The sequence below is a fragment of the Excalfactoria chinensis genome, chromosome 17 (genome assembly GCF_039878825.1).
Source record: "Excalfactoria chinensis isolate bCotChi1 chromosome 17, bCotChi1.hap2, whole genome shotgun sequence".
Classification (NCBI taxonomy): domain Eukaryota; kingdom Metazoa; phylum Chordata; class Aves; order Galliformes; family Phasianidae; genus Excalfactoria; species Excalfactoria chinensis.
Window position 1 is genome coordinate 5621765 of NC_092841.1, and position 24658 is coordinate 5646422.

At 38.3% G+C, this 24658-nt stretch overlaps 1 protein-coding gene across 1 annotated transcript in view; it reads left to right on the forward strand.

The window, feature by feature from the left end:
* Positions 1-24658, forward strand: part of ANKFN1 (ankyrin repeat and fibronectin type III domain containing 1) — a 90002-nt gene that overhangs the window by 15824 nt on the left and 49520 nt on the right. Inside the window, exons 2-4 of the mRNA XM_072352227.1 lie at positions 16541-16660; positions 18867-19068; positions 23561-23771. Coding sequence (XP_072208328.1) covers positions 18883-19068; positions 23561-23771 — 397 coding nt within the window. The 5' untranslated portion in view covers positions 16541-16660; positions 18867-18882. The remainder of the gene's footprint in view (positions 1-16540; positions 16661-18866; positions 19069-23560; positions 23772-24658) is intronic.

The window sequence follows — 24658 nt, forward strand, 5'->3', positions numbered from 1 at the left end:
CTTCCTTTCTGAATACAAACATTTCTGAATAAAAGTAGCAAAGATTTTGAGATATTCAGATATTTGCACAGTATTTCTGATAACACAGCAAGCCAACAGGGCTATCAGCAACTGCACTTTGGTGCAAAATCAGATGGAGGAAGCTACCTCTTTCAAGAGATGTTTGAGTAGGTGTGCATGCCCTGCACAGTTGCTGCTGCCTGCAATAGACCCAATACTTAGCCCAGCTTTTGGGCAGACTTGCCCTACTGGACACGTGCTTTCAATTCAGGCTGCACTCAGTCAGTGAGTCCAGTCTTTCAGAAATCATCTGGCCTTCTCCACAAGCTCCATTTTTCCCATACACCCACAGAAGATTTGCTCTGTTTGTCACATGCACAACTGTACCCAATACAGCAGGTCTGGCATAATGTTTTCAAGGTGCTGAGCTGGCCGTGTGGGTGTTGCATAGCACTTGAGCGAACACTCCAATCTGGAATTATTACAGGAATCCAGGAAGGCTATATTGTATGTTTAGCTGATACAATTGCAACCACATACAGTTGGTGTGGCAAAACACAGAGCACTGAATGGCTTTCTCTTCCAACCTAAGCCATTTGATGATAATGTTTGGATGTAGTTATTTTATATTTATTGCTTAAAACTTCACTTTCTGCTCTTCCAAGAATTCATTTGCATTAAAAATAACACTTTTGTGCAAGCAGTTGGCAGATAATAATTACAGATCAAACTATCAGCCAAAATATGCCAGAACTATGGTTCCTATATTTGCATTCTGTATTCCCTCACTGTCCACCAAAGCAAATTAATTATACCATTATCTTCTGCAAGTCAGCAGGAGGTAAATTGGAATGGTAGAAATGAAAGGGAAGAATCTGTAAGAAAATTGTCAACCGATCTGTTAAGTTTTCAATTCCCTTGGCTGCACTGTTTTGCAGTATCAAAACTGGGAAATGGAATGGCTGTCCTTGCTTTGGGCAGTGCCCTAGCCCTGCTGGCATAGGAACTGCTAGTGGTAAATGAAAATGTCAGGTGGCTATCAGGGTGTATTTATTACACCCCTCTTTGTTTACTCAGTTATGATTAACCAGAGTGTACAAATCTGTGATCATTCGTATTATCTGTAGTGCAATACCTGTCCCAGCTATATTTCTTGTTAGGATCCTACTAATGCTTCTACCTCTAGAAATTCACTTGGAAATCAAATTTTGTGCACCACTAGCCAGTCTGACTGGGAGCTCTTGTTAATACAATTCAAGTGACCACTTTTTTTATTTATTTATTTATTTTATTTTTATTTTTTATTTTGAGCTACAGTCACTCAGCGAGAAAATAAGAATAATGGCATCTCTTATTATTAATTATACAGGAATTGCACTTGCGTCATAATTCTTGGAGTACCACACACAACAGCTCATCTTGAATGCTATAAGAATTCCTAGGGCTAAATAATGGGCTTTCAATTGAATCTTGTTGTCTAATGTAGAATACAAACTTTCCAAACTGGCAGATCCCAGAGAATTTCAAGAAAATATTGGTCCAAAATTTCTGAATTTGAAAGTGAGATAGAAAAGTCTTTTATTTCTTTCCCAACTCAGTGAGGAACAAATAAAAATGTAAACAAATGTTACAAGAACTTCCATTGAAATTTGTGATGTTAGAGAGAAAAAAGATTAAAATCATCAGTGCAACTAAACATTTTTCTATGCTTCGAAGTAACTTCTCAAAGTAACACTGAAACCAACTATTTGAATCTCTATGATGCTGATTTTCAATTATGTGATTTCAGTTTGCTCAGCAGATGGTGCGCAGTAATATAGAGTGACACAGAGTTGAAAGGAGCTGCAAATATTAGAAAAGCCTTTTATTTTTAGGGGTAAGCCTGGAGAGTTCACAAATGTCAAGTATGTTGGTTCCCTTGTATGCAATAATTCCAGTTCCTTCACTGAAGGGGTTAAAGATCTGACTCTGATCTGAACCTTCAATACAAGTGCAAATTGAGAGATGTAAATCTGGTCTCACAAGTCTAGACATAACTGTCAGCTACTTTTAGCCATTGTTCTGTGTTGGTTTTTATGCTGTTTTATTTAACGAATGGGCTATTTTTCCTTTCCTCTGTAATTCCAATCTTATTTGGTAGAATCTCACTTGGCAACTCCGCTTTAGCTTTCAAAAAATATCTTCTATAACAGGTTCAGAAAGCAGTTTCCTGTGAATTTTTATGAGGATGTTATGAAAATTAGGGTTGCATTTTTGACCCCATTTAATCTCCAAGCATCTGGCTTGCACTGCTCTGTTTGGTGATGTTTCTTTCCTCGAATCTGACTTTGATAAATACTTTTGGTAGGCTGCTTACCCTTTGCAATTCAAAGCATTGGAGTTATTTACTACACTTCAGCAAACTTTCCTATTGTCTCCGCTGTCCTTTGTATCAAATGAGTTGGAGACCAGCACCAGCTTTGCAGCAGATTGATTATGTGGCTGCTGATGGCTGCTTCTTTTGGTAGTTTTGAATTTCAGTTCAGAGTAAGAAGAACTGTGCGAGTACTATAAAATTATATCTTTCTTGCTTTTATTTTCCCTTTGCACATGATGCTTTTATTAAGATGATATACTATTTTTATTTGCCATGAAATTTTAGTTCTACAAAACTAATTTAGTTCAGATGGTAATACTTGACATACGAATTTTTAGGAACTTTGATGTCCTACAGGACAAAATTCTTTTCATGCACCTTTAGTCGATGAGCTGTATTTTTACTGTCAGTCCCATTTACCCTTTTTTGTAGCAGTATTAGTTGTAGTGGTATAGAAGTACCCCACTGAGAGCAGATACCCATAGTGGTAGGCACTAAACCAACATTTATGAACATGATTCTTACCCTAAAGAATTTACAGTCTGAACATGGACAAAGAGAAAAGGAAGAACAGTTTATTCTTCTTTTACAAAGGGGAAAACCTAAATGCAGGAACTTGAAGGCTCAGATCCACAAAGACATTTAACTGCTGTTGAAATCATCTAATAATTCATTCAAAGTTGGTGATTGCTCCCTGTGTAAATATCAAGAGGGAAGAACCAAATTTGGAGCTTCCAAACAAGACTGGAACAAAATCAAAATAATATTAACAAGCCACAAATAAATGCTTATGGTAAATCAGGATGTTTGCAACTATCAGCTAGGAAGGAATCTTCCAGTAGGAGTACTGGCAGCAAGAAGCTCAGATACGTTCTTAGAAATGTATTGCACATTGCTCTGATGATCAGAGAAAATGAAGAGTGGTCTCAGATATCTGCTCAAGACAGTCCTGGAGTTCTGTCTTTGACCTTGGAAAGAAACATTAGAGGCCTCAGAATTCACTGGTCTGGACACAGGATTGTGTGGAGGTTTCATTTGTTCTACAATCAGAGTTATAAATACTGACTTATATGTATGTCTATGTATACTACAGTCATATATATAAATGTATATATATATAATATACATATTAGAAGCTGGATGGCCTGTACAGTGTGTGCAACAAATGGTCTCACTAAACTTTTGATTTACTTAGTGAATGCTCCAGAAGAGGAAGATAACCCATAGGCATAAAAAGAAATCAATTTCTGAAGTTTATCTAGGGACTTGTATGAAAAGCCCCTCCAACTAATCTTAGAAGAAGACAAAAAAATAGAAATAGAAAATGTAAATATGAATTGCAGCATAAAACCAATTTGATAATTTGAAGATGTGTGCAATCTTAGAAGTTGTTTTTTTCCTAATAGCAATCCACTCAAGACACATCTCTACAGTTACCTTTCAGATTGTGCTGTATCCAAGTTGGGAGGGGAAATGCTTTTACACTATCTCACTGGATAGCAGAAAATCCCCAATAATGAATGCCAGACTTCTAGCTCGAGTAGCTTCATTGAAACCATTAGACCTACGCCAGTTTACATCAGCTGAAGATCTGAACCAGCAGGAATAAAAATGAAAATAGCAAGGTAAAAAAATATGAGCAATTTGATATCAATAAAAGTGTGCATGAGGTCAGTCAGGACAGTTTTTCACGTTTCCCTTTGACTTTCTTACCCTAAAGAAGAACTGGTTTCGGTCATTGAACAAGGTAACACACAGCAAATGACACATTACAAAAGAAAATAATCTGTTGTAATAAATCCTGGGCAGAGCCCCAAGCATTTGTTCCTAAACTATTTATTTTTCCCCAGCTGTATTTATGGCTGAGTATACTGATGTTGCTTAAGAAAGCATTTGAAAACGTAACAAATTTTGAGTAAGAAGGCGGTTTAAGTTACGCACAGTTTAAAAAAAATCTTTTTCCTTTTTCAAATTGCAAACTTCACGTCCACAACTGAGCAATCCCAACTGCTTTATTAGAAGATGTTTGCAGAAAGAGACATTTCCATTCACAATTCTGACTCGTGCAGATTTCTGACCCAGAAAGGTACTCAAGATGTCAAGAAAAGAAATTGCAATAGACGAGGGGATGATTTGGTCTCTCAATTTGAATAGCAAACAAAAACTTTAAATATTTTGAATTTAAATAGTGAAAAAGGCAAGCTCAGACCTAAAAACTTAATGTAGAAAATAAGATGTTTGAATTTTATTGAGCCGCAGGGAGAGAATATTGTATTTTAGGAGCTGGGTGTGTAGTCCAGATGTGATTAATTAGCTGCACCCAGGTGGTGAGATGAAAGAACAACAAGCAGCTTAGCTGGGAGAGAGTGGTGGGGAGTAGGAGCTACTGGAGGAGTGCTGGGTCAGGGAAAGGGGCTTGCTCTACCAGCAAGATGAAAGGCCATGCTGGGTACACCTGCTGTGTAGACAGCAGCAGAAGTCCTTGGAAACAGAGGTCTTAAGAGAGGCCAGGCAGTGGGGTTTGGTTTGTCTGCTTGGGTGATTTTTTTTTTTTATTATTGATGACCTCTATTTGAACAGAAAATATAGAGGAGGATACACTGATACTAAAGAAGATTCATTAGGAAGTGTGGCTGGCTTGTATCAGACTGGGGAAGCTGTAGTGTAGGTGTTGAAGGCGGTGATGTTCTTGTGTTGCAGTGAAGTACTGTTCATTTCTCTTACGCTTTTATTGAGTGTTCCCTCCAACTGTGCTTTGCTTTTGGCCTGTGTCACGAGTGCAGGAGCAGCCTGGAACGTTCTTTGGGTCTCTCGCTGAATGTGACCAATAATAATAATGTTGTTAAGCAGAGAGCACTGCACAGAGGACCCGGGAGTGGAGAGTGAAATGGGTGGATCCTATGGAAGAGAAGCAGCTTGTCTGGAGCTGTTTGTGTGCTAGGGCTGAGCCCCATTATAAGGAATGGAATAATATGGAATCAAAGTGAAATTCTATATGGGACAAGAAATGGGGTGGTCTTTATAGCAGGGTGGTCTTAAACTAAGGTTTAATGTATGTACAATATACAAACATTTTTGACAGACCATTAACACCTATAATCTTGTAAATATTTGCAATTTTCTAGATCATAAATATAGCTGCATAAGCAGTTCTTTCAGGACATCATTTATACTCCATTAAAGGTTAATTTACAAGTTAGTACCTTATAGAAAGAAGATATGTGTACTTTTATGTTAACTTTCTGTAAAGGGAGACCGGTGTCTCCAGCAGCAATTTGTAATTCTCCTGTGACGCTCCCAGTGGCACCATTCAAAGCACTATTTGAATTCTTTTCATCAGCTCATGTTCACAGCAAACTTAATCTTCTGTTTTGAAGGCGGAGGGAGAAAGAAAAAGAAAAAAAGAGCGAGATCTTGGGTCTTCTGTCTGTGTTTCCAAGCATCCAACTGTTTGTTTAAACAGTCTCCCTTGACACAGATTCTCGTTTGTCACAGCACTGATGATACCTGCTGCTGTATCTAAGCCTGGCTGAGCGGGTTTGGTCGTGCCTGAGCCTTGGCTGTGCAGGGGGGGCAGGGAGGAAGGAGGTAAATAGCAGGGGATTGACTCTGTGGGCTATGACTTTATTCACTGTAATGGCATTTGTGCTTTCTAAAGATCAAAGGCCAGAAAAGGGACGGGGGCAGGGGGAGAGAAAGAAAAGTGTTTGCTGCAGACCTAGGCAGGAGCTTTCAGAAGTGCCTGTGAGAAATTAGGTGCCTCTCTGTGCATTTGGTCATCTAACTTTGAAATCCTGATGAGAGGGCTTAGAGAATGATCTGAAGGGAGGCGAGAATAACCACTCCTGCGTTAGGGCTGGTGTGGGAGAATGAACAAGGAAAGTGACAAATTTAACTGATTTCTGTTTATTTTATTCTTCCAAATGACAGCTTTCCCTGCTGAACCTATAGATAAACAACTGAGTGGCTTAAAATGCATCAGGTAGTGGCAGGAAAACCTTTTCTAAACACATACGCTTCATTTGCCCATTATTGGGATAAAAGAAAGCTTTCTCAAAGTACATGGGATGAGCTGCTCTGTCTTAAAAATTTATTCGCCTTCCATAGGATTTCCCAAGAAGAGAAATGAAAGGTTTATGCTTCTGGATCACTGTGTAGCATATGTAGATCTATGTTCCTCATATCTGAATAGTGTAAAGATTTCAGCAGTGTTTTTCTCTATTTCAAACTCCCATAAATGTTGCAGAGTACTCCAAGCTTCTCTTTCTCCTTTGAGATGCTCTTTGTGTAGTGTGGTCTAATGGTGCCTTCGCTGCTATCACCAGTAAGAGCTGACCAGGGCTATCACTGGACCTTTTTCACGTTCTATAAACATTGAAGCCTTTTTCCCAAAGTGATATACCAGTGCTGTTTAGTTTTCTCAGGCTGAATATTTCTACTTTGGCTTTAGGAAAAGCAAATTCCTATTTATTTGTCAGAAGCAAATACATCAACAGGAAGGGTGTGCTATTTTCTTCAGCTGTTTACTACATACTGTATGATGAGAACTATTAGAAGTTCTGTGCATCTTGCTTTCTTTTTCCAGACAGCATCACAAAGATGTGCTGATATGTCTTTGCTCACTTCTTTTTAATGTTTTTGCCCCAAATGATTCAGACATGCGCATACTGGGACTTTCAATAAATACTTGAACAAATTGTGGATAGCTCTCTTGTACTTATTGAGATTGTCTCCTGTTCTTCTGAGAGCCATGTATGGATGTAAAGATCAATTATTTTCTGCATTGGTTCTTGAGGAAAGGAAAAGTGCATTCAATATCTACAAGAAGTCGTTTTTCTTTTGCTTGCTTGGAAATACAGCTCAGACGCATCTTTGGATGAAAGAAATCAAACAGGTCCCTGCTGTGGAGACTGCATTCTCAAAACCTTGCCTTTCAGTCAAGGCTTTTGTGCAAGCTGGAAACTCACCACTGCAGTGCAAACTAGTGTATTGTGCATTTGTGATCGCTTATTTATATTTATCTTTGTTTCAAATATATTTCTGGTACGCAAGAGGCATTTAATTTGTACTGTTGTCTAATATAGGCACCATGTACACAATACTATCTGAACTTAGAAGCAGCTTTCTTCTACATTTGAACAGCTGATTGACAATACAAAACATCAGTAGCTCCATGCTGCTCAAGTAGATTAAGAGCAGCATGTCTGCTGTCAACTGTCTTAACAGTTGAGTCAAAAATGGAAAGCTTGCACCTCCATTTTGGAGTGAAGGGAATATTGCTTTGAGCTGGGGAACTTAGAGGAGATTCATCTCACTTTAAAGTTTCAACTCATTTTTCATGAGGGCTGTGTAAGTGATTCCAAGTAGAAGTAACCAGTTGGAAAAATTATCAGAAGTTCTGGTTTTAATGCTGCATAACTACATGACTACGTTATTTTTTTGAATCCATATTAGAACTATTTGGAAGTCTGTAAAAACATAAGGCTTTTTTTCTATTACTTTCTTATACTAGAATTTCTCTTCTTAAATGTAAATAGAGGAAAAATGAGGCAGTCTTTTTGTGGGCTGGTACTGTGAAGTTTATACCTGTTTTTCCCCCACTACTATAACACTGGAACCACCGCAGTAATTCCACCCAGGACAGAAGACTGTGCTAGTACTAAAGTAAGCATGAAAGCATGGGCAAATTCTCCATTGCATATTGTAGAAGGGATTATTTCAATCAGGAATGCTGCTTTTAAAAATACATAATAGTGATTTATTTTTTATTTTTTTTTTACTTTCCATGACTGCCTATTATCTATGATTCAAGGCTGAAGTAGTTCTTATCAGCCTGAATTTTGTTCTCTGTAGTTCAATATTTCTTTCAAGAAAATCCACTTTATTTGCATTGAACAGTGCACAGTAACTCAATCCATGATAGCAATTCTAAGGGAGACTTTTACATGATTCTTGTTTAATGCAGCCAAAATAATCAGTTCTGCCTTTTGTTTTTCAGCACAGTTCTCTTCAGAAGAGACACATTCATCCTTTGTACCAGTAATGGATATTTTTTCAGTCTGTTCTGAGTTGATCCTTAATTCAGAAATGTGTGCATGTAGTTTTACTGCACGGACATTCAAATAGTTCATACTCACCCAGAGCATTAGAACACAAGCTCCTGAGTTCCTCCTGAGCACTGGCTGTTGCATAGAGTTTGTTTCATCAGAGCCTATCTGTAAATGTGAATAGCGCAGCTACTGGGCCAGAATCCTATCTTCAAAGATACAAACTGTACTTTCAGCTGCAGTCATTCTAAACATCTACATTGTATGAACTGCAGAGTTCTTGCCTGCTGTTTAATATTTCATTTGGACTTGGACACGTGTCTGTAGGAGAGATATTGCTGTATGAGAGATTATCTCTGTGCAGGTTTGTTTGTCTCTTGTACCCCTGACTGGTGTATGTGCATTTCATAGATAACATGTTCCTGGTTTTATAAAAACCAGAGAAAAGGTACTCACTGAGAGTGTTCACATTGTGTGCATTCGGTTAATTTCTCCTTGTAACACCTCATAATTTTTCTGAACAGAGGTTCATTAATCATTCCAAATTGTATAGAAGTTTGTGTGATAGCTGTAAGACCACCAAACTCTGACCCTGGAGGAAATGAATTCCTAAAGGTGAAAAGCAAGTGTTTTCATAATTAAGCCAGCTAAGCTGCCTGCTTTTGCAAATATTTATTAACTCTATTCAGATGAAGTCAGATTAGCACTTCTGGCTGCAGAGAATGTTGTTCCATTGGATCACAAGTTCTTGTTTTCAAATCAATATTCAGTCCTTTAGCACAACGGTGAATTATTCTCCCCGTCTGTCTCCTGTGACAACGCTAACTAAAGCAATATCTGGATGGTGATGTACTTTTATAAGTACTTCACTTATAATAAAAAAGGCAGCTATTTATAGCAGATTGTTGTTTTTTCTACACTTTCTGAAATCAATTTCTAACATTCTTTTCTACTTTCTCTACGTATCTGGGATGTTAGTGAGCTCACTAGAACATTCCTAGTGCTGTAAATCTGTAGGATAAGTGCGGTTGGTATCACAAAGGCTTTCCAAAACTATGCCCCTATACTCTGGGGCATCACGTTTTAATACAAGTTGAAGGATGAAAGTACTTCGAACTGAAACCCAGTGGGGGACTGTATTGGCTCAGAGTGGAGCTTGGGGCAGGCTGTGCTGGCTGTGTTACATGGAATGTATCCCTGCACTTGTGACAGTCATCAGGGCAGAGTGCTTTTCTGACCCCACAATGTTCTTTCTCATTAGAGGATGAAGGAGAATGTGGACTATAAGCCCAATAATCTTATGGGCTGAATCAGATTTTTGTTTGAACCACTTGAAAATAGAGTAATGGCTTGCTGCAACCTGCCACAGAAGGTGAAAAGTAGGGTTTTATTTCAGATTAATTTCTCCCATTTGTTCTTGATGTGTGCATTCACTAGGATGTGAGGAAGATGGAGGGATGGAAGGGGAAGCTGTGAATCCAATGCGTCCTAATAGTATGTGGTCACTGGAGAGCAATGATCGCTTCTGTTCAGGTTTGTGATAGTAGAGGTTTGATTCATGTGGGAACAAAGTGAGGACTAGTAATACTATGTATTGCTTACTGAGAGGCTGACATGAATAACTGAAAGGAAACAGATTGGTCGGTTTTAGGTCTTAAGAAAAGCGATGAGAGGATATTTTCACGAACTGCTATTCTAACTGCTACATATTCCAAAAGCCACCACTGCAATAAAAAAATGATGATATTTGGCATAATATGTTACAGATCTCCTAAATTCTATACAGCAAAGATTTGGTTGTGTTTCCTGTATTTGTATTTTACTTTTACTGAACTGCTGGACTTCAGGAAAGAACAGTCACATCTTGTGAGCTTTGTCACTCATTTTGCTGTGCTTTGTACCCCATGTGAAGTAAACATAATAGCATGTCCTTGTCTCTGTAAATTCTAGAAAATGTTTAACAAATACTCTTTTATGTGCATGTAAATTGCCTCTGTAGTAAGCCTTAAATCTTTGTGATTTGAAAGCTAGCATAAATGCTCAGCAAAAAATGAATATTTTAAATGTTCATTTCAACTCAGTGTGAAATAGAATTGCGCTGGGAAGCTTGGAGTTGCTTCACAGCAATCATTTCTATTCTGTTTGGGTTTTTGTATTGCTCCTATGAGACGCTGGTTTGGAACTCCAGAGTTATTTTCATTCTTGCTAAAATGTAAATGAACAGTCACATCAGACCAAATGATTGCAGTATGAATTCTGGCCTGTGCAAAACTATCACAGCCAGTGAGTACAAAGTTTCAGTTGCATTGATGACCCATGGGGGTATTCACAAAAGCTGGCCCAGTGAGGCAGATCTGCTTGTAGTTCTTTGGCTGACAGTACAGAGCAGTAGGCTCCTATTGTGGACTGTTACCTAGAATAGTCAGTCTCTGTCACAACCTAGAATGATTGTTCTCCTTAGGTAAATGTTCAGCTTTGAGAACAGTCCTGCTGTGCCTTCTGCATCAAAGCATCAAAGGCTTTTCTGAAATGGTACTTCACTGTTGTTTTGAAATGTCCGATTCTGTCACTATAAAATACTTGTGAGAGATCACTGCCCCTAAACAGATCTGTGCTTTCATCAGGTCTAACAAGCTGCTCTCCATCCGTTTGGGGTAATAAACAGTGTTTGGGGTTCACAGAATAGTAGGAGGTTGTTCTGTTACCAAAGCTGCTTCTTTGTTCATCATGACAAATAATTACACTTCTATAGTGTGTGTCACATACAACGTTTAGCTTCGTAATAAATGTGCTTACACATCAAGATTTGGAGAAAAAGGAGCTTATTCTGAAGGTACATGTTAATGATTAAATTGTTAATCATTGTTAATGATTAGATTGTTAATCACTGTAATCATGTGAAAGTTACAAGGAAACCTGTCTGTATATTTTAAGTAACTTTTGGTCTCTCCAGTGACAGTGTCACAGCCCTGAACTTGTTCTGGTCTTTGGAAGGAGTGCCTTTGCATAGTTGGGGAAAAAAATTCACAGGCATCACATGTGTCTGCCTCTGTTCAGCTCTGGTAAATCCTACTCTTTCTTTATCCATTCCTAATCTAGAAATTGCTGGCTATGAAATGCTTGTTAATTTCTGTTTGTAAAGTGTTCTGCTATAACTTGAATTCAATGCAGTGCAGCTGGGAGTAGTCATGGCCAAACAATACATGGCATAAATTATCTCTTTATGTAGTGTCTGACTAGATAGCATAATCAACTGGAGACTGACAAAGCATCAGTTGTGCTGTTGTTGCTGACATCTTCATTATTTCTATGATATTCAGCTGGGAAATTTATTTCCAAAGACAGCAGTATCTTCAGCTACATCTTATGCCCTGTGTGTACTTTTATAAGCTTTCTGAAGACTGAATTTTAGTCTTTTCCTAATATGGAGAACAGTCACAGGAACCATCAACAAAACACACTCTGATCTATACTGGCTTTGCAGTAGGACAGCAGCTCCCTTAAACCATGTGAGAAAGCAGCTCTTATATGCATGTGGATCACTTCAGGCAACAGCAGCTCTCTGAGTCTTAGTCTCAAGCAGGAACATCTCTAAGGATCTGATGGACTCTTAATGCTGATGTATCTTTGTTTATCTTAATGTACACCTGAATGATCGTGGTTGACTTAAATGTTTTGTAGCTCGAAAACTTCAGGCCTCATTCTGTTCCACTGCAGCAATGATTGAAGTGTTTCAGAAATTTTCCAGCTAAAGAGACCAGAAAAAAACCAACACTATGACATCTTTGAAGAATCCTGACCAAATGGTTCTGGTTTCCTTCTAGTTCATCTGAAAAACAAGCAGTCCTGGTCCTCGTCTCCAAGATGCTGCTGCCATGTTGGCTGCCCCAAAGCTGGAGGACTTCTGGCCTCCACAGCCCTTCCTGTAGAAGCTGGAGTCTGCAGGAGTCAGCCTGTTGGATTTGCCAGGAGCAGCCCTGCAACAGAGCTGAAATCCAGGTTGGGTTGCAAGGGCTCTAGATCAGGAACCACGGCAGAGGCAGGAAGCCTAGAGGAGCTGGGGCTGCCAAGCTCCGCTGCTTTCAGTCGCTTACATCATGGGTGTCTCAAACATTTCAAAACGCTGGGGGAAAATTATTTCATTGGGAAATTTTCTAAGGTTTGTCCAAACACAATTATTTTTTCTTCACTCACAATTTCAGAATTTCTTGAGTTTGATCACATCTGTGACTGATGAACTGGGAAATATTTGTCTTCTTTATGAATATACTGAATACTTCTGTGTCTCCGTGGATGATGGGTTATTTGCTATGGATTTGGATCAAGAACGTTGGCTAAAGAAACTAGTGAAAAAGTAAGACTCAGATCAATGTCCTTGAGGAAACACAAGAAACCAGGGAATAGGACAGAGAATTAACAAATTGGCAAAAGAGTAAGTGTGAAAGATGATAGGTAAACATGGAGCCAGGGAGGCAGAAATTGCCAAAACCAGAGCTGGAATTTACTACAGTAGTTTATATATACACGAAAATTTGAAGAATAAGTGAAGAAGCAGAGCAAGATGCGTTTATTGGCCTGTTTGAAGGATGGGAGGCTATCCTTCCCACTGTATTCCTTTGGTTGCATGGAGGAGGGGCACAGATATCCTCAGCATTTAATTTCAGGAGCACCTTAACCACCTTCCTTGTCACAGATCTCTGACACGAGAGAGCAGACAGATGCCAGGCAGAGCAGGCCTGGCTCTGCTGCATGGGGTGGGAGGGATGGAGGTGATGATCCCCTTGCCAGGCAGCCGGCCTGCCCAGCTCTACTGCCTGACCCCATGTGGAGGTGTGCGGGAACCAGCACTGATGACAGAGGGTTGTTAACAGCCTTAAACCCAGCTTTGTCTTTAAAGATGATGACAGTTTTTCCATGGAGTGACTGGGAATTAAAGCTTTAACATTCTAAATGTTTGAGTGTGTTTCTCAGCTCCAAACTTCCCACACGGTTGCTGGATCTGCTGGGTGTCTCTCAGCAGCTCCGTGGGGACCTGGAGCAGAAGCACGGGGTGGCAAGAAGGGAGGGACGTTACTTGATGTGCAGGGAGGATGTGCTTCCGGCTGAAATACCGCCTGCAGCGAAACGCTGGTCAGTGTTTGCTCCGGACAATGCGATAGCAGTGCGTGGCTGCTTGGACCACATCAGGCGTCGGAAGAACTGGGTGAATGCTGCCACCTATTGATTGACGCCATGCAAAGGAGCGCCTCCCAGCCGCCCTGAGCCTTGGTACACAACTGGCTGCGGTTTTATCATCTTCCACGGGAAAACACCATTCCTCATTCACAAGTGTCACCTGGACCAAGAAGAAACAAACAACTCGCTAAATGGAATTAATGGCCAATAAAACGTACTGCTGCTAAAAATATCTATTGTGCATAAAGCCGAGATTAATCCAGAGTTAATATTTTGGTAAACGTGTCAGTTAAGAGGCCACCCAAACTGGCTGATTTACATGAAACATATTTCTGAGCTCACATCTCTGTAATAATATGCAGACTTTGTGATGCAATAATAATAACAGCTTCTGGAATCGGCTCCTGCTGTGTGCTACAGGTAGGTGAGCTTCTAGAGATTAAACACAGAATGGAAGTTGGTCACAACAGGTTGCTCAAAGAAGTAGTTCTAGTACAACCAAACTTTTCTGCTCGGCTGTAAATATTCAGTATTTACATATGAAATATAGATAAGTGGAATAATAAATGGCTGATATCTCAGTCATCTCACAGAGGGGCTGTGATCACACAAGTCTCTGTACAAGATCAGACAGTCAGGTCTGCTTGTGTGTGCTTTGTCACAAGCACAGCATTTTGTTTTCTGTAAGTCTTTGAGTCTTTTCCATTCCCAGAATGAAGCGTAGGTGTGCGCTGGACATGCAAACAATCATCGCTTTCAGTAATTAGTTTCATGTTGCATCATTTGGTAGGCTTATGATCACCTCCCTTACCTTAGTGAGTGTTTTTTGCCTTTTGTCTTTTGAACAGTTTAAGAGTGAGCTTAAATCTCTATGACAAGATGATTAGTGGTAATGTTTACTTGGTATAAACAAACTAATTGTCTTTTAAAGAACTACCTGGGGCAAGAAAGCATGGATTTTTTTTGTTAAAAAAAAAAAACGCTGTTCTATTAAACAGCATTTGAGTAGCAGTAGAGAAGTACTAAGAGCCTTAAAAGTAGAAAAGGCAATTGCAAAAGGTCTGCTTTCCAGAAAGCTGGAAGTAGAAAGCACAGAAGAGAAGGGGAGGAGTATTGGTATACAATGAGAAATTGCTATAAAGGCTTCAAGAATATTCATATTCCTTCTAGTAAAATAATTTTAGCTTTTTGTACCAAAAACAGCTGGAAAGTGAGAATTCCCTCATGAGAATATTCCGTATATCGGTCTGTAGGGACCAAAAACTTCATCACAGGTTTTGCCACAGAAGCAGCATCCCTGTTCAGGACAGCGTTGAAAACAGAATTTTTATGCTTGCGTTTAAGTAATTTTACTTAGCGCTCATAAATTTCAGATTTTCAGCAGGGCTTTTTTCCTTATAGAATCCCAGTGTTAAAAAGGTATTCGGTGGTTTTCAAAAGATTTCCAGTCTTTCTCGTGTGGGCAAGCAGTGAGCTCAGCCAGCTGTCCGCAGCCTGCTGAGTAACGATCCTCTGCAGCAGCAGGGTAGAGAGGGAATCCTGCACACATACAGCTTGGGATCTCCACAAATGCTGCATGATGTGTGTTTTCAGAAAGAAAGCAAGAAAAAAAGAGGGTTGGAGCATATCCTCATTAATTTTTAAAGTATAGAATAGAAAGTATATTACAGAATAGCATAGAATAAAAGGTATATAAGTAAGTTCAAGTCTCATGACAGATTAATGCCAGGCCTAGGGCTAGGTTTTATCTTCAGTTATTTCTGCAAAAGGATGTGATTTGGAATGAAGTTCAGAACCTTTAACTGAAGTTTGGAAGTGTGGGAGAATGCTTCCAACACTGTCCAGAATAAAGCATCACATCTGAATAAAATCACTGATATTTTTTGATGTAACAGTAGCCCTGGTGCCCCTTTAAAAGCAATTTGAAAAAGTAACTAATAGTAATTTAAAAAAATCCCCACCAACTCCTCCCACCCCTTCCCCCTCCTGTAGATATAAACAGTTATTTGCTATGGCAGAAATGAGTGTCTCATTGTTTTCAAATGCCAAATGTTAAACAGGAACGTTCCTATTATTTGAGCCCAGTGCACTGTTCAGGAAGACTAATGATTTCATGAGCTGTTGTTTAGCTTTGTTCATCATTTACATTATGACTAGATTTCTGTGGCTACGCGTGGTTATTCCTTATTCTGCATTGTGGATTTCAATGGGATCCAGTGTTAATCCTATTTGCCCTTTAGTAAAAGAAGTAATAAATAAATGTGTATTTTGAAATACCGCTGCTCTCCTATTTTGGAAGATATTAAAGCCGATATTAACATTACCAGATCTCTTTTAGCTGAAATGAAGGCATCAGTAAAATATGTTTTTTCTTATTCATCTAGAAATCATTTTTAAACATAACCTGCTTGGGCAGATGTCCCATAGCTATAGATGTGGTTGCTGCTTTTGTTGCTATGATTGCAGACAGCTGTAGTGGTAGCCTGCCTGAAGAAAGAAAAACAAGACATCACATGCAACATGCATTACTGGACAGAGTGTAGGACCGGGATTCTTTTTTTCTCCTTTTATTGACTGAACATAAAGCTAACTGCTTTCCATTGGCAGTGTTAATGCCTTTTTGATCATATTTTGTGACAACTTCATGACAATTGCAGTTTTGTTTACTCTGGCGGTAATTACTGTTGTACTTGCATGCTTTGCTGCTGACCAATTTTAAGGAATTCAACAAGCCAAAAGCATGGAGAATTCATGGCAACTTTGACTACAGAAACAAAAGCTTTAGGTGTTCATCATTCTTCTTATAGCTGCAGAGGTAAACAGCATAGAGTCAAGGCACCAAATGTGACTGTTGATACAACACTATTTGCTTTAAATACTGTTTTAGCCTGAGATCTTATCAGTCAATTTGGATTTTAGTAATTGCTATTAATAATCTTTTTATTTCTGATCATTCATGCAGCGTAAGGGATTCCCTCATTCTGCCCAGAGGCCGAACCAGACAGCAAAGCCAATGTGATTCATTCAATGAAGACAGTGGACAATTACCACCATCTTGATCACATTTTGCCTTGAGCAACTGGTAAGTCAAGTTTAATTTTTAACATATAAATTCTTAATTATTAGTTCAAATATAAAATAGTTTAATGAACATATTTATGAGCATGTAAGCTGAAGAATGGTATCTTAGCTTTTGCTTTCCTAAGATCTGAAGTTAATTCTTTTACTGCTATGGTGTGTCCTGGCTTACCTGTAGATACAGTGCAGCATGTTGGTGCCACATAGAACATAATGTATAATTTAGATTTATTTATTTTTTTCTCTGAAATATGATTTTGAAAGGACATGGATGTGCTAGAAGGACATTATGTCAGTATTTACCAATCCCCCCAAAAATGCTTTTACAAGGATAACATTTTTATTTGACCTTTGAAGCACCCTGCTGTTAGGGAATAAAAGGTTACTTCAGTGCTTTGATGTGAAAGTAGAAAACAGATCACAAAGAGCGAGCTACAGTATGTGCAGTGAGAATGTGTGTCGGAAGACTTCTGCCACTGGTGTGGCTCATGCTATACCAGAGTTGTTGTCACAAAGATGAGATGTGCTTTAGTGGTTAATTCCAGAGTAGTTTCCCCAGAGATTCAGGTTTTTAATATTGGAACCATCGCCATAAGCTTTTTATTTTTAATTCTTGGAAATGCAAAAATCACAGTTAAAAGGCTGCTGCTGTTTTTACCCTGGTCAGTTCTGCCCTTTACCAAGAAACAGTGCAACATGCTTGTTGTGGTTTGTGACTTGCTGTAAGAACACTAGTAAGAACACTCAGGGCTGCTCTGAACCATGCTGAGATCTCCTTGCTTGTTTAATTTTGGCATATGCTGAGTATGTGCAGAGGCCTCCATAGGTGAAAATCTCAAATGGTCCATTCTGGACATCACCTGCTTCTGAACTTTTAGTCTGGGATATGCTGTAACAATATTAGTTGTCACAATGACACATCATCAGGTCTAGCATCTTTCAGCACAGAATTTATTACTTCAGTCCACATCGTGTGAAATCCAAAAACGCACCTGATGGGAGACGTGAGGACAGTGTGCTCATATTGGAGCGGGGTGCACAAATGACTTGAAAATGGAGCCTTAGTCTTACAAAATGGCTTACATCTATAAAAATGAAATGCCAACGATCAGTGAACAAGCAACAGAATTATATAAGTTGATCTTTGTTTTTGTTATTTCTTATTTTTGCCTGATCCTATTTCCAGTGGTCCCTTAGGAGTCGTTTTAACAGCTTACTAAGATCCCCTTACAGAAAGTTTTCTAGACTATGCAGTCTGCATTTACCTTTCATTTTTTTCATTTCATGCCTTGTATGTGACTTGAGAATATGTAAAGTATGATGATCTTCAGAAGTGTTTTGCATCTCACTGGTCAAAAATGCAGACAATTTGCCTTAAATAATTCCAGCAGATGCTTTGTTTCCCTGTATTTATTCCACACACAGTTACAGTGTTCCGATGGTGTTAGCATACAAGAAACACACATTTGTATTTTTCCGAGTCATTTCTGATGCACTGATTCTGTGTGGATAGCAAAGATGCCATCTGTTGTATTGTTGTATAGCTGCATTTTTTTACAGAATTTAGTTTCTCCTTAGATTTGCTGGCTCCTAATGAATGAAAAACTTGAGATCTTATAGAGGACTGATAAAGGCATAAGTTATGTTAGCTTTAATAACAGGTATTTTTTGTTTGGTTTTAGTATTACCGCAGTAGGTCTGAGAAGGCTTACTACGTGGATAAACCTAATTTATTTAATGTAAATTTACTAAAGGTCTATACAGCTTCTCAGTAAGCTTCCCATTTGGCCTACAGGCTTAATGAAGCTTGAAAACTCTCCATAATGCAATGTCATGACAGTTGGAGGTACTGAATCTGCTGCTTTCGGTATGAAAACAAAATCCCAAAGCAAACACAGTGGGGTATGGTAAGCTAGGATTGAATTAAGTGTTGGTTGGATCTACTTGAGTTTTTCTTGTCCTCTTCTTTATGATATTAGGGTTTGTATGGTGAATGCAAATTGTTCTCTCCCATGAGTTTACTATTACCTGTGGGGTATTTGGAATAAAATGACTTTGGAATACTGAAAATTTCTTTATAAACATACTTAAAACTGTGCATGAAAGGGATTTTTGCCATAGAAGTCTTGCAATATATTCCAATGACACAGTTCTGATCAATGACATTTGTGCAACAAAATCTTGTTGAACAGCTGTTGTTTTTCTTCTAGAAACTACTAGGTGAAAATGACACAGCAAATGCATAATTTAAGTCTCCTCCAGAGTAAAAAGAACAGTATGCCATCTTCTCCAAATGCTGCAAAGCGGTTGTATCGGAACCTGTCAGAGAAGCTGAAGGGGAGCCATACATCCTTTGATGAAGCATATTTCCGAGCGCGATCGGACCGGCTCAGTCTCCGTAAGACCTCGATGGTAAATACTTGACATTTATCTAATTGTCAGTTCCCTTCTTATAAATCTGTACCCTTTTCAATATCACAATTCATCTGTTTCCTGACCAGTGCTGTATATTCTTCTCAAGCTTAAATCTGTTTTTGATCCTATGTCAAAATACAGCCTGACCTTCTTGAAGGCCAAAGCAACTTGCGGTGGTGTTGCTTTATCTTAGGAGTAAGATCTTATCTTAGCATTAAGGTCTGTCGGGGACTGTAATGTTGGTCACTAGATAAGACTGTGAAAAGACTGCACAGAAAACAGTATAGCCTGGGTGCTCTACACTGTTAGAGAACAGAGCCAGGCATTCTATTGCTAGTACAGGAAATCATGTACGTCTCCACTGAACTTAATACTCACAAGTGCTTCTACTTGTACCAGAGATGGTAAAGCTATACAACCTACAGCATATACGTTTTGAAGAATGGGATGCCTGTGAAGTTGTAACAGTGTAAGCTCAGTGCATAACAGAATCTTTTATATTTGCTGGAGGAAAATAAATCTGGTGTTGATAATGCCATTAAAAAAATAAATAAATAAATAAATAATCTCTTTTCCATAAGTAGAAAAACACATCTTTCATCTTCTCTTCTGAAATATTTTGAGGGAGAGAGATCCTCTCCCCTTCTGAATAGTAGCAACTTAGGACAGTGTGTGCAGATGTGCCAGAAGTCACATCTAGGAGCCATTATTCTGACGCACTAAAGCAGATGCTTTATCTTCTGACCAGTGCTTCTCTAAATATACACTTGTAATTACATGTTCCTTCCAACATGTATTCTTCTGTCATATTTAAGTGATGAGAAATGGCAAATGGAGATAGCCAAAATACTGAGGAGCAGTGCACCGTTGAGGTAATATCTCTGGATATTACCATTCTGGGGTCTGAGACGGTGTCCATGGGAGTCAGTGAAGAGATTCCCACTGAACTTTGGGACCCCTTCTGTCTGTTATGCATGTGGGTTTTTTTTCTCAGTTTTCCCTAGAAATAAATGGTAAGTAAACTACCAGTTAAGGGCTGGAAATATTCCAGGTTGCTAGCTGGTGCATTTTCTAATCATTGAATTTCTGTGGTACAGAGGTAAGTCAGTGACTAAAAGCATGTCTCCAGACAAGTGAATAACATTTGTTAGAATTTGTAGGGTTTTTTTCCCTCAGTTTTGGCTGGTTAAGAGTTTTCTTTCCATTCTCTCTTACTGTGCAACACTTTCCATTCAGTAAATTGTTGTCTTGCTGCAGACATAGCAATGTCCCAAAATAGCTTTATTCTTGAACTCATGTTTATCAAAACAAGTCTTTGCAGAAACTACTTTAATGTTTTTTTTCCAACTCCAGTAGCACATAGTGGACTTTTTCAGGCTAACCTAGAGCAAATATCTTGAAAGGGGTACTTCATTTTAATTAAGCTACATAAGATTGCATTTCTAAACACTAACAGCCCTGAATCACTTACTGGAACATGGTTATTACTTACTGCAAAGCAATACTGTAGTTCTTTTCAGTATATATATTTGTGCACTAGTATAACACCTAAATAAATTAATCACATAGCACAGCTGCCTAGCTAACGATTAGAGGCTGCAAGACAGCTTCAAGGAAAAAGAATGTCCCTAAACTTTACCTGACCACTTGTAAATGGGATTCAGTTTCTCTTTGAATTCAGTGACCTTCTCTGTTCAGAGAGGAACAGAGTTATCCAGCAAATGCAAATAATGGCAGAAATTAGATCTTGTTAATATTTGTGACAGTACCAGCTGGATTGAAACTAAACGTGTGTGGCCAAAGACGGTACATCTTACCCCCATCTGAGTTTCTTAGCCCTGAACTGCAAACATCTGAACGATGCTGCAATTCTAGAGCCACTTATATAAGAATATAATCAGCTTTATTGCAGCAGAGAACAATATAATATTCAAGTATATTCCTGTTTTCTATGTGAAAGCAAATAGTTGTGGAAAAGTTGGTTAGGAGCACAGAACATTTTCTGGGCTTGGAAAGCTGGGCTCAGTGCAGGCTTTCAAATGGGACAATTATTAGCATGGCTGAAAATGTGGTAGCTATTTCACTGTCTCACCAGGGTGTTTTTTTGAGTGAAATAAGTCTATTATGGTTACATGCACACAACTGTGTGGATGAGGGATACGTACATGCCTCTTTGGAAACGTCATATCATAATTCCATGTTTTTACAATCTTTGAAGTTACGAGAAATGCCAACATATTTCAGACTAATGGTTGTGTCTGAATTGTTCATTTGGAAGACCTGATATTTGCAATTTGGTCTGAAAATTATTTGGATTGGATGAAGTAGGTTATAAACTTAACGCTCTGTTTCTTGTTTAAATGAATGCAACTTTTTCAATTAGATTTCTAATGTAATGAAGAAATGGTAATTTGGTTGTATTTTTGCATTCTGGTGGAGTGTTTGTGCCAGTAGATTTGCTGGCCAGAGTATCTGTATGGAACTAACTTAAGCACGTGCTTTTATTCTATTCAGCAAATGACTTCAGGAGAAAACTTCAGAAATACTTTAGGTATTTGGGTTGGCAAATAAAAATCTGATGATGCATTTTAAAAGACATCTATGCAGGTTTAAGTCTTGACAATGAATCCAAAAATAACAAATAAAATCAATGTTTGGAAAATAATTTTACAGGAATTGTTCCGGTAGGTAAAATCTTTTGTTAAAATGTATATGTGTATTTGGAAAAGGGCCAGATGCTTCTGTCAGCCACATCACTGTTAATTTCAGCTGCAGTACTGAATTCAGGCATCTTCATCATTATGTAACAGGGCTTTTTGTTCGTTCTTATATAATGCAAGAAACTTCTGCTATGTGGTACAGATTTATTGAGTTTAACACAGAATTGGAATTAACGCTAAATAATGGTCTCCAGCACTTTTGGTGGCAGTCTACAAATGAAAATTCGCTGAACCTTTCTGCACAATCACAAGGCCAATTTTGACTATTTTGATTTAAAAAAGAAGTGGAAACAGTGCATGTATCCAGAGCCATGGAAGTAAAAATCTGAATGGAGAAATACCTGGTTTCCTGTCCTGAATCCATACCACAAGTCTGTCATTCATTAATATAACCAACTCTTCCCTTCTTTTCTGCACCCCAAGTGTTTGCCAGTGTTTCCTCAAATGAACTTAAGGAATAGAAATGAGGTCTAATGCAGTCATTCCCTTTACTTCAACTAATCACCTTTATAATAAACCCTTTATGAATTATCTGTTAAGTAAGGACATTTTCTGTGATCACTTACAAAAGTAACACGTTTTTGCTTTTCTGGTTGCATGAGCGTGGAGATGCTTCTGAAGCATAATTCCCGTTTATTTCCTTAAATAACAGCACAAGGGAAGTTCCAAAATAAGTAGGGAAGGAATCTGAAATGAGTTTAAGCTGAGATGAAATTAATGCCTTTTAGAAAGTAGATACAATATATTAACCATTTCACCAAAAATACCCACTGCTCTAATCAGTCATATGAGAAACAGACTTCCATTTCACAGTACCTCAACTAAAATAATGGAATTTCAAAAATCTAAAGAGTGCAGCATTTTTCTTCAATCAGCGCTCCATTTATGTCAATTTTGAGTGCACAGTACAGTGACATGCAGCTGTTAAATGCAGAGAATTGACTGGAGTGGGAGTTGATGACATTAAGCACATGTAGAATAACACAATTAATTAAAATACTTTGTAATTAAATTAAGCTTCTTTTGATTTCTAGCTAGAGCACCTATTCCCTTTGGACTGGGGGGAAAACACCAGAAAATGACTAAGATCTGCCTTCTTGATACAGGAGCAGACTTGTGGAGCTGCTGGAATAAAAGAAAGCATGGCTGCATTGCAGTAAAAATTTGTCATTTTTAACTTAAAATAATAGACACCTGGCCTCCTTTCCAAGCTTCGCTGGTGATGTGTTCTCTCTAATGATGGTATACATCCTGAAGGACCTTTTTTTCTCCCTTGAACAGAGGTATATGTAGAGAATGATAGTTTTAGCTGCTCACCATTTAATTTATTCTCAGATTTTTCTCTTTCATCTAACACTGAAGTAGGATCCGAAGTATTTGGCAGTAAAATGACATATGAGTCCCAGAATTTAGAGAATAAAACAAGAACTTGATAGACTTTCATTTTTATGAAACACTTGGTTAAGTATTGTCTTTCATTCTGCTTGGAAATCTACATATAAACTAAGACTCCAGAGTGAGTTATCTTTTCTGTTTAATAGTCTAAAAGGTGTATTTCCAAGTCAGCACTACCCTTCTAGATTTACTTTCTTTTTGCTCAGTTCATGTCATCCACAGATAATCATTTAACTGAAGCATCTCATTTCTTTGTATTGATGGGAAGGTTCAGTATTTTATAGTAATGTCACAAAAAACATTTTTCGTGATTTATTTCTTAAAGTTCAAACATTTTGAAGTTCTACTGCATTTCTGTTTTTGTTGGTACACAGAATTTCCAGTGCAATGAAGCTATGTTTGAGGCCGTAGAACAGCAAGATCTGGATGCTGTTCAGATTCTTCTCTATCAGTACACACCAGAGGAACTGGACCTGAACACCCCAAACAGTGAAGGACTTACTCCTTTGGATATCGCTATTTTAACAAACAACATCCCTATTGCTAGGACTCTTTTGCATGTTGGGGCAAAGGAAAGTCCACACTGTAAGTATTCAGTTTGAATTTGTTTACATAATTCTGTAATAATTAGGTTTGCTTATGTTTTGGAAAATTAATTGTGTTGCCAAATCTGACGTTTTTATCACAACGTTGATTACACCTGAAATAGCAGCACAGTGCTGGAAGGTCATTTGCAGAAATATCTCCTTGTTGAACGTGTGCTCAGCAGATAGTATTATTTCCTATATCAGATAGATTTACTGTGAATCAAGTTGAACTTCTAACCTTATGAACAGTGAAGCAGCTGAGTTAATACTAATACCAAGAATAAATCTTCAAAAATATGGAAATGGGAGTGGAGTGATGATGGTCTGAAACAGAGGTTGTCATTAAAAATGAAAAGATTATGGGTTATCTAGGCTATGGTGTGTTTTGATTATTTTGACCTTGGTTATACTGCCTTCAGAAGGCTGGTTGTGTTGAAATCCATCATTTCCATTACTTCAGACTCCTGTTTGTATCTCCCCAACCCAACTCTTCAAATAGCCTAAGATCACACTCACATGAGAGTTTCAAAGCTCTGCAGAACCAGTTGATATCTGAGCACAAAACAGACCTTCACACTTCACTGGAATACTATCATTGCTTATAACTACATATTGTAGTTATAGAACTATCCTTTGTATTCCTTCACAGGCATTTAAATGCACAATTTGTGGGCTGCAGGGTGACTTACCAAACCAATTAATCAACCGTAAACCATGACACAAACTCTGACGCCTTGCTTATGTCTAAAAATACACCAATGTATGTGAATTTGTTTTAAACTGTCAATGCCTATATTTAGGACATTCCCAGCAAGGCTATAATGAGACTGTGTTTGAGGGGTTCGGCCACTGCAGACTCTGCCATTAATTTGAAGTTAGTTAAAT